The sequence below is a fragment of the Galendromus occidentalis genome, unplaced genomic scaffold (genome assembly GCF_000255335.2).
Source record: "Galendromus occidentalis unplaced genomic scaffold, Mocc_1.1 scf7180000077213, whole genome shotgun sequence".
NCBI classification, from domain to species: Eukaryota; Metazoa; Arthropoda; class Arachnida; order Mesostigmata; family Phytoseiidae; genus Galendromus; species Galendromus occidentalis.
The window spans coordinates 10,330-21,154 of NW_003805201.1; the positions used below are offsets into that span (position 1 = coordinate 10,330).

Consider the following 10,825-nt stretch of genomic DNA (forward strand, 5'->3'; position numbering starts at 1 on the left):
ATTGGTTCGACTGGGAATCGTCGATGTCTCTCTCTCGAACGTTGACTTGGTCTCCGGTCATCGATCAGAACTCCTTTCACATTAGTGAATTATTGCTTCCGAAGGGGTCTCCGGCGAACCAGCTGGATTAGCCCGTAGCGTCCGGAGGTAGCAACCTCGCGTGAGAGCGCTCTTGGACGATACGGCGTGAGTTTTCCATGAGAGTCGGCGATGATCGAGGATCTCGCAGTCTCAAACCGAGTGGGGCATAGGGGATGGTCCTGGGGGAAAAAGCTCCGTGGGAAGATGAGCATATCGGCTCGCTTGCTTTCCACGACGAAAGCGATGCTCCAGCGTGCGATGAGCGATAAGGCTGGATAATGGGCGTTACCACTTTCCTAAACTGATGGATGATTCGACTCTACTCTGCTTCCGCACCAGAGGCGAAATCTGAGGGAGAATCACAACACGATTCTTCTGGGAACTGCTCGGTGGAAGGAGAGCTAGGTGCCGATAGTAACCATTGAGCCGTCTGATGCGGAGATAACCTCACAAACGGCGGTATCTCTCCCCTCGAAAGACGCCATATTTTGTCCTGCTTTCCGGATTTAAAAGGAAACTTTCCAACATTCTCGACTTCGAGGTACCCAGCGAGATTTTCGCCTCCGAGTCATGGATCAGAGAATGGTTTTCCGACAACTTAAGTTTATTAGGTATTCTTGTCCAAACGAGCGACACAGTATAACAAAACCTTCCCATGATCAGTCGAAGTAAACTATCCCGGTACAAAAAGGGCAGAATCTTTCCCGCGGTCATACACAGCTTAAATAATATCACAAAGCACATCATTCCACCTTGGGGATCTCAGTCAGAACGGAGAATATCGCTCTCCGACTTGGAGCACAAGATCCGTTCGATTTCGATCTACGTAGTTCCCATATCAAAATTTGGATTCCCCTCGAATATTCCTTACATTTCTCTAAAAGAATGCGTAGCCCTAGTTGTCAAATGTGTCTAAACCGAGTATCAAAAATAGGCTATTCAGTCTCCTATTCGCAGGGCTTCCCTGGCCGAAAGAGTATTCGTTGTCTGAACGAGCTACCAGACAGAGCCTTCCAGCATCGTGAAGAGCTCGACAATTCGAAGAGAACTCAACAGAATCTATACTATCGACTTTCACAGAGAATATCGGATGAAATTCTTTGGAGTGATGATCCTTATGGAAGTCTTTCGACCCATCACTCCAAGCAGACGCGGATCTGGGGGCTGCCGATTTTACGCGTGGCTCCCGATGATACAATGGAAAAGCGGAGGCCTCGCCGGGGCTTTCTTCTGGCCATCGGGAAAGTTTTTCGAGGGTTCGAGTGAGCTATCCATTGATTCTCGGGGGAGGATTTGATCCTCTTGTGAACTGAGTCCACTAAGAGCTCTGAGAAGAAGACAATGGTGGCAAATGAAGCACCGAGGAATATGAGAGTGAAGAACGGTGTGACGATTCTGAGCTTTAGCGCGAATATGTCACTGCTGGTGGCGTCTTCTTTGTAAGAAGGTCCTGTAACTTGTCTCCTCCCATCTGGATGTGTTGACTTTGGAGTCGACGTGTTCTGTATGTGATCACGCTGTATTGCGTTCAACCACGGCATGATAATGTTGTTGTCGAAGAGAAGTCGCATCTGCCACTGAGTGCTCCGGCACGCGTATATGAGGTTCTGCGCCCCCCGTTGGAGGCATTGGAAGGAATACATTTCCATATAGGGTGGATCAAGAGGGACGGTGTACACCGTTTTCCAGAGTCCCCACTGAGACAGGAGAAAGTTTATGGATCTCGAGCCTTCGACCCAGAAATCCCCGTTGCGTAGTTCGAAGAGAAAAGTCGAGATGTTCGGGCGCACACGACCGACGAGCTTGTCTTCAAACTTCCAGTCTAGATTGGCCGAAGTCTTTTTGGCTTCTCGAGGCGGCGTTTGTAGCAACGACGCCAGGGTACTGCGGTACCCTGTCAAAGGAATCATGCACAGCAGTGTCCAGAACACGGAGGTGATGGCGGCGCTACCGTATAGGAATTTCTTCGCTGATGGCAACTTGACACTCGTGAACATTTGGCAGAAAGTGAATATAACATTGTCTGCCAAGAACACTGCCCTGCCCATTTTCATCGGTTTAGGCAGCGACCAAGTCATGATGATGGCAACGGCGACCGAGAACGAGAATATGACGACCCAAATGGCCGGTTCGAAGGGCATCAGGAGAATATAGTTGCTGTTGATCACTTTCGGATTCAATAATATGGCTACGTGGTCGTCGAGGAGCAACGGGACGAATGTCGGGAAGTGACTCTTGACGGTACTGCGAGCCACGCCTTCTTCAGCAGAATAGACGATCTCACCCGGTTGGCTATAGTTTGTGGGATACTTCGGTACAACGTCGACTCGGAGAGTTTCCTTCTTGAAGGTCATCCGCATGCGCATGCGGCCGTCGTGTAGATGTTTCTGATAGAACAGCATGTCGAACAGCTGCACCTTCCCGCATTGCACGTCTTCCCTACGGATGTCTATGCGGGTCCACGGCTTCCGCGAACCGATGAAATCGGAGTCTACGCGGAGCTCGAACATCCTCGACGCTGGAACGTAACGCAAGTAGCTGAAGGGTCCGGCTACTACCTCACTACTACTGAAGTTCAAGCGATGCGCGCTATAGGTGAGATCCAAGACACTGAAGTAACGAGGTCCGTACAGGCGAATGTATTTCACGTACAGGTATTCCCAGATCGAGATGAATTTCGCATCGAGCGCACAGAAGACTATCAACGCCCGGTCGGGAAAGTGCCCGGCTTCGTACGACTCGAATGAAGCTACGGTGTAGGCTCCTCGATTCGGCTGTTTCGTGATATTACACATGTACGGCACCACGGTGACTCCCAGTGCTCCCGAACGGGGGAGAATGTCACTAATAATGTCCAAGAAAGACTCCTCGGCCGTAGAGGCGACACATCGAACTCGATCACAAATTGTAACGAACGAGAAAAGAAGTGAAAAGAAAGAGCAGAGTGGAAGCATCGTCCACTACATTTGATATCTGTTGGCGGCTCTGCGTCAAAGGCTCTCAACGCAAGTGGTTGGTCCCTGAACTCGAGCTCTGTGTCGGCCTGGCCAGAGAAATCGAAATACTACAACGTATCGATTTACAATTCACCTCCGAAGATCCGTGAGTGGGAGGCTAGTGGGAGCCCTGTAGGACGTGCGTTGTGAATGGATACCTTGAGAATAGATTGCTGTAGTTTGTGAGAACACCCGCGGAACATGAATGGCCTGAGAAATAGATCCCGTCGACCGACGGAGTCTCACTCTAAAGACCTGCTACACATACCACTCGCCAAGCGATGTTTCACGCTGGGATCTCGAGCTGAATGGGGGTTAGATACTTCGCAAGAGCTCCAGTGGGCTTCAGTTTGAGTGTGTCTCGACAAACAGAGATTGAGCTGAGCCAGCCTTCTCAAATGGAGTCGTTTCCCCCGAAACCTCGGGCTGACAGAACATCCAGAGTCCGATGTTGATGCTCCCAGTCCTAGATGATACCCGAACCGACCTGCCGGGAGAAATTGCTGAGGAAAGTATCGAGATTCGTCTGCCCCAGAATCGTGGGAAATATTCCAGTCAAGACTCGTTCGCGGGACCTCGGCTCGATGAGAGTCTTCGGAAGAGGCATGCGAGCTTCTGCAATGTGATAGCGTGACATAAGCCGCTTTCAGAACTCCCCTTTCGTATTCGACTCAGACGGATTGACAGCAGTGGATTCCTTGTGGTATCATGGTCACTCGTTCGCTAGGCATGACGATAGAGCATCCTGAATTGCGCCCCCATTCGGCGGAGGAGTTGAGCTGCTCCGAGGTGCTACGGGGCTATTAGAGATGCGAACGGGTGAGCCGAGTACTCTTCTCGAGTGCGTTCTCCCGCATACAATATACCATCCATATTTGCACAAAGAATCAGCTCAATTCACTCGTCGGAATGGGGGATTTATTTAATTTTTCAGCGTGAACTCTCTAATCTCAAGTAAGACAGAGGTGTCCCCTTATCTGAGATCGTCACTCCGGAACGTCTTGCGCCGTTGCCGTTCGTTTAGTCTAACGCGCAGCCCGCAGAGGGAGCGGGTCACAAGCTCAACACTGAGGAATAATTCATCGCGTTCTTGAAGGGATCTGATTGAGAAATTGCGGAGAACGTGACCTATGATGATTTTTTCTTCGAGGATGGCGAATCGCTGTCCTGCGAGACGAATACCAATTTCAGAACATCGGAGTCGTTGCCACCTCTGGGGCAAGCGTTCTTGACCAACGATATCATGAAACAAAGTAGCACTGGAAATTCACCGATGCAATTCCGCGGCCCGGCAGAGAAGGGAATGAAGCAGAACGGATTTTTCGCCATCAGATGTTTTCCTTCTGGCAGGAAGCGCTCAGGAATGAACTCCAAGGGGTATTCAAAGTACTTCGGATTCCGATGCAGTTCAGAAATAGCCACGATACAGGTTGAGCCCGCAGGTATCGTCACCCCATTAGCTGGAAGTCCGGGGAGGGTTAGCATTTCCTACCATCAGCGGCATAGTTCCCAGGGCGTGAATGGAAATTATTCAACGTACGCATCGTGAGATCCTTCCGAAGATTACGGCCAACATTCGGTACCGATGGATACAAACGTTGAGATTCCTTCCGGGAATCGCAACAGAAATAAAAATCAAGTTTCGCGAATATGTCTCCTCGACCCGGAAATTTACACGTGGCAGTGTATCCCACTACTCATGACGAGTGAGCGATGACTTGATGAATCAACTGACCTTAATTACAGCTTCTAAGTACTTGAGCCGCGGTAGGTGTTCCGTGGTGATGTGCGAGGCGTCTCCAACGACTTCATCAAGTTCCCTTTGCGCGCGCTCCTGCTTGTCCGGGCTCAGTCCCAGAAGATAGAGGCAGAATGAGATTCCTGGGGATTCAGAGTGAATCAATTTGCAACGCTCAAAAAACCATGTCGTGTGCCAATTATTGCAATTATTGATCTAACAGATCCCCGCTCGTACCAGCTGCGGTTGTGTCGTGTCCTTCGAACATGAAGGTGTCCACCTCTTCCGCGATATCCTCAAGCGATAGGCTCCCCTCTTCGACGTGTATATCCATGAGGAGATCCAGAAAGGCGACTCGCTTCTTTATACCGAGATCATCTGTCGTTGTTCCATTCATTTGGGCTAAGCGCTTCTGCTTCCGTTCTCGTATTATCTGCGGGAATGAAGGTGGCTCATTAATACGGACGTCGTGAGCAGGCATTGTCGTCGTAGTGCCTTGATTGGGTCAAGAACTGGAGTCGCTAAGTCGCTATTCGCCCATTCTGAACATTACCCCGGACAAACCTTCCGCGTGAAGCCATGCAGGATGACGAGAGATTTCTGGAATTTTCGGCCCTCTTTCGACATCTTGAACACGAAGTCGGCTTTCAACCAAGGACGGGCGAGTCTCACGTACATGGAGTTACCGAGATCGTAAATAGCCTGAACGTAGTCCGAGTTGAAACCTTGCTGAGCCTGGACGCTTATCCCCATCGCCGTCTCTGCAATTTCCTATTCAGTTTATCGTCAGAGCCTCAATGCGATTGAAACCGGCGGAGCTTGCGGACGATTGACCGTCCTTGAATGGATTTGGAAGAGAAATATCAAAATATCCTCGGTGAGGTAATGTCCTCGTTCTCATGTGGCCGAAGCTTTGTGAAGAATTGCCAGACTTGCATGAGACCTGAATGAAGTTTACCGCATATCACGTCAAGCGTGCACAAAGTGACGTCGTTGACCAAGTCGAAGTCTTCCTCTGCATGGCCTCTTAATCTTCCAACCAAAATCAAACTCTGTTGATTGACCGAAGGAACGAACTCGTCCAGAATTGAGAAATGAAACGCAGGAGTCAACAACTTTCGCCGTGAGCGCCATTTTGCGCTTGAGCTGGAAATCGAATAACAGAGGAATGAAGAGCCAGGAAACCTCGGAGAATTTAATACATAGTAATTAATGAATAATGAATTCAATTCTACTTGGAAAAGAAAATGATAAAAGAACAGATAGGATCGATTGCTTTGCACGTTTGCAAGAGCACCGAAATCGAGACTCCAGACTTTGGATCATCAGGAGCCAACCAACCTGGTGAGAAGTCCTGTCCCCAACCATGGGTGAAGAATTCTGTATACATCCGCTTTGTCTATGTGCTCGTTTGATGTGATTAGCGACTCCACCGCTACCGCATCGAATATAAAGACGAATGGTTTCAGTGCGACGTATATCCTGCATAAACCTTGCTCGCGTGCTACCTGACTGAATCCTTGTATGATGGTGTGGAATACTAAAGCAATCGATAGAGAGCGTGTTGTCAGACAAGAGTGAATGAATACAGGAGTTTCCACTACACAGACCGAATCTCTTAAACCGATCGAGCCGTCATGAATTCCAGAACACGGTAAGAGGCTTTAGCTAAAATTAGATGCCAAGACAGACCTTTTTGCAGATCGAGATCGCCTTTGCCGAACAGGAATCTCAAGTCATCGAAGAAAGGAAAAGCAAGCCGGAACAGGTTGTAAGGGCCTGGGAGCGTCATCATCGGGTATTTGAATTCATTGTACAGTCGTTGCGCCAGAAGAGTGAGGTAGACCTTCGCAAAGCAAAAAAAACATGGGTCTGAGGGCGGTTGATTACGTTACGGATTCCGCGCCCTGCGGACAGAGAGCTCCGATAGAACTGCCGAGGTCATGAGCATGAATAAGAATCAATCAGTCAACAAACGACTCATGGACTTATCACGCAAGAAATATCGGAACTTTGGACGAAACAGAGCCAATGAAGCTGTATGTGAATGGATAAATCGAATTCCATGTTTCCATTTGACGCACCAGGTAGAGACAAAAAAGAACGCCGAGGAGAAGAACGAGTGCCATGTTGGTTTCGGCGAGCGCGTCTGCTCTGCCCGAGAACTCTTTGACAGTCCCGGTATCTCTATAACTCTCTCTTTCTCATTGCTCTTGAACTGACAGCAATCTCGAGATTAAGGTGGCGTCGGTGTTGCCGCCGTGACATGGGTCAGCGTCCGATTGAGGAATTCAAATGCGCTCGATGCGCTCCTCGGATCCCTATTCTTTCGGAGCCATGTTCTTTCGGATCCATCGGTGGCTACATCGGATTATTTTAGGCCGTACTCGACGAATCCACCCTCACTCGATACTCTTTCACTGATAAGGAGTTGTCAACTCCGGTACGCTTCCAAGTCGGAGTACTTCTTCTGGCCTCCTCGACACCTATAGACCAGAGCGGCCCCATTCCGGAGTCATCGAGAGATCGAGACTCAGCGCGACATTCGCGACGTCCGTCCCCTGGCCTGTGGCCATCGAGTCAACCGACCCGCCCGGGCGTGAAGATTCGAATGTCGTCCTACCGGATGACTTCGAGCTCAGCTCGGAAACACTGAGTCGCGTTCTTCTGATTTTGACGTCGGTCGGATCCGGCGTGGCAGAAGTTCAATCTACCAGCTCTCGAGCTGCTACGACTCAGGCATCCGCCCCATCTCCGAGTTTACATCGTGACTCGAAGGTTATTACACCGTCGGAAAATCTCGTCGGGCTCACCTTGTGCTTCATGCGAGATTGGAGCTCGACGAAAACTTGCCAGAAATCCTCGTAGAGAGTATCGACTCCGAAATCTCTCATCTATTCCCGAAAATCTCATAGTCATCATTGGCTGATGGCACAGAGCTAGGATCGATCAATCCGATTGAAAGGTTATGGGCACGCTTGACTACTCTTCTGTCTCGTAAGTAATGCGTGACCATCTGTGCTCATGCAGGGACCGTATTCGCTGCACGTGTGCGCCGCAAGGAAACTTTGCGATAAGTATCCGATGCAAAATGCGCTGAGCTGATCAGACGAGATCAGAGTTGATCAGACCCCAAGATTCATTCCTATCTCCCGATCTCGCATGCCGGGTTCAGTGTTCAAGTACAAACTACCGATTGAGCCCTCAGCCGTCGTTTGATTCAATATGGTGTCGATCCCGCTTCCTCCACCCCTTTCGAAAATCCCCGATAGAGAAGTTTGCTTCCATGGGGAGGTTCCGAGCCCCAACATCCTGGTCACTCGAGTCCCGACATCCTGGTAGGTTGGATTTCGACATTCTGGTGGCTTGAGTCCCGATGTCAGTCTATTTTCCCGCACTGCTAGGCGGACAAAGTTTCTTGAAAAATCCTTGAATAGATGACTGTCAGAGGTGATTTGGTGAGCGTTCGACCGATTGGCTTCATTCAATCCTGGCAGCCGCCGACCCTCGTTCCTTCTTGGTGTACTTCCAACTTCCGAGGCCGAACGCCCTAAGACTCGACAGCTATGAGCGCTGAGGGCTGAAGGCGACAAACATATGAAACTAGATATTCGCTTCTTCCCGCTGTAATGAACCGTTACCCCCACCCAAGACCCACTGGACATTCGTGATTTTCCGACGGATTGCGATGCCACGCTCGCTTCCGGTCGACTTCAAGTGCGACCGAAACATCGAGGGAAGATCACGTTCTCCCGCGGCCGACATTTTGTAGACACAGAAGCGAGCTGAAAGCCACAGAAGAGCTCATAATAGCCGTAACGGAGATAGGACACGCCGAGAAAGCTCGGAAAAATGCTTTTCTTAGCTCATATGATGTTTTCGGCCACTGTGGGTCAGTCGCTTTCGCCCAACCCCCTTCCCCCGCAGCAGAGAGAAGAAGCTAAATCACTGCCTCCCACGACGGCTCGAATTCGTCTCGCGGAGGCGGAGCTCTTGAAAGCAATTCAACCAGCCGTGGGTTTCTCCTTATATCGTACCGAATATGTCATTGCCGGGCAATATCCAACGTCCTGATCATTCGAGTTCCACCCGGTCAGTCAATCGACTTTTTTCGACCCATTCTCCCAGTTGCATTCCGATTTTCCTCGAGAGTTTTCGCTGATATCATCGGACCGTTCACCTGCTGCCCGCGAACAAGGGATCTGCCAAGCGTGAAGTTCCGCTAAAAAGAGTGTTGCTTTCAAGTGGGCAACTAGTTGCTTGACGACAGTTTCTGAACGAGCTTCTGAGCAGGAAGCATCGCTCTCCCGTCTGTTCGTATTGCCGGAGCGCGAAAGTAACGATCGAGACTCGAGAAGAACAGCTGGTGAAAGCGGAGGTCCTCCAGAGACGTCAGACGCCTGTGTCCCACAAGTAGGTTCCCTGAAAATCCCAGAGGATACTCTCGGAGCGCAACTCAGAATGTCTGCTGATGATCAATCAAAGTTGACTATCAATACTTGTTTCCCAGCCCGTAGCAATCCGATAGATATCCTAGGTGCCCGAAGAATTATCGCGAACGGCAGTCGAACGATTCCGTGGGTTTCTAGCTCGGAGATCGATGCCGTCCTACGATGACGACAGACAGTCTGGAAGATGTTATGGATGGCTGTGTGCAGTTTTCGGAATCCTTGCCGGCGTAGGAGCTCTCTATGGAGCCTATTACTACTACGTGAGTGAATATGTGTATTCGCTCGAGGAAGTTCGTGCTGATTTGTCACCTGTGTCTCTTCGCCAAGAAATAATGTGCCTTGTCGAGTCTTCCCTGCGATGGCTGGCGATTCTTCAGGGACCTTCTCGTTCATTCTTCCCCCTTACCCGATTCCCTCTACCTTTCAGAAAACCCATCCTAAGACCATGCACGCAATCTGATCTCTGCCCTTTTCCTCGATAAATTCCCCCTCACTTGGAACCCTCCGGTGAGACGCAAGTAGCTATTATTCAACTTTCGAGAGTCTGGCGAAATTTTTATTGTCCAATACCACTTGTACCCTTGTCGCCAGCTCTTCATTCGAGGGAGGATAGCGATACATCTTAGCTATCAGCCTTCGTCTAAAAGTATTGTTCCCGCTTCTGACTGCGCAGATGATGATGCAGATGGCTGCTCATCAAGCCGCACAACAGCAGCAAGCAGCAGCGGCTGCAGCAGCGAATCCTCTGATGGCACTTCTGCAGCCTCCTCAGCAAGGGAAATGAAGCCGGTTCTCAGCGACATGACAGCTCTTCCTGTCAGGGGGAGCTGTAATCGGAGAAGGATATGGGAACTGTTGATTTCACCCTTCGCAACGGCCTCTTGCCAGCGTTTTTCCTCCTGTCCATCTTAAATAGAAATAAAGAACAATGGACATCCCTTCTATGATTGGAGTCATTTTTCCCCCCTTTGTGTGCGATGCTGTCAGTCTCAGCCGACTGCCCAATGAGTGGCGACGGGGACGGAATTTTGGTCAGCTGGTCCGACCCAAGCACGAAGCTGACGAGAAGCTTATGTGTGGTACATTTGACGAGCTCATGAAGACCTTCACCTTCTAGAGTGAAGGTCTAAAAGGCCACTTTGAGTGCCGCAGAAATCAATGGAAAACGCAGTCGTCCGAAGATCGAGCACGGGGACAGATCAGGAGAGCCCTGGCAAATGCAAACTTGCTGACCTGTGGGGACGCATTTCATCGACCAAGGCATTCAACGATGTACAGACGTGTTTGGTAGCCGGTTTGCAATTTTTGATCGCGACTAGAATTTTGTGTCATCGGTCATCACTGTTATCCGCTGGCTTGCGCTCATCAGACTAGAAGCCTTAATGATTCCAAAACGATGGGTGATCCAGCTGAGCATGTGCAAATAGCGTCATGAAGAAGTGGATACAATATTAGGAACTCTTTGAAATGGTCGAAAATCCGATCCCGAACGGAAATGACCGCTCATCGCCCCAATAACAATCGAGCGACAGCTCTGAGCCGGATATGACAGAACCCCG

General features: G+C 50.0%; 1 protein-coding gene across 1 annotated transcript; it reads right to left on the minus strand.

Annotated features, from left to right (window-relative positions):
* Positions 1-4,009: 4,009 nt before the first annotated feature.
* On the minus strand, positions 4,010-7,709 carry LOC100906637 (cytochrome P450 4c3). The gene is made up of 10 exons (XM_003741867.1): positions 7,629-7,709; positions 6,508-6,661; positions 6,157-6,355; positions 5,774-5,961; positions 5,380-5,576; positions 5,053-5,248; positions 4,813-4,958; positions 4,618-4,684; positions 4,349-4,537; positions 4,010-4,244 (listed from the first exon to the last, which is right to left on the minus strand). The coding sequence occupies exons 1-10, from the start codon at positions 7,707-7,709 to the stop codon at positions 4,051-4,053; spliced, it is 1,611 nt and encodes a 536-aa protein (XP_003741915.1). The 3' UTR covers positions 4,010-4,050.
* Positions 7,710-10,825: the final 3,116 nt, after the last annotated feature.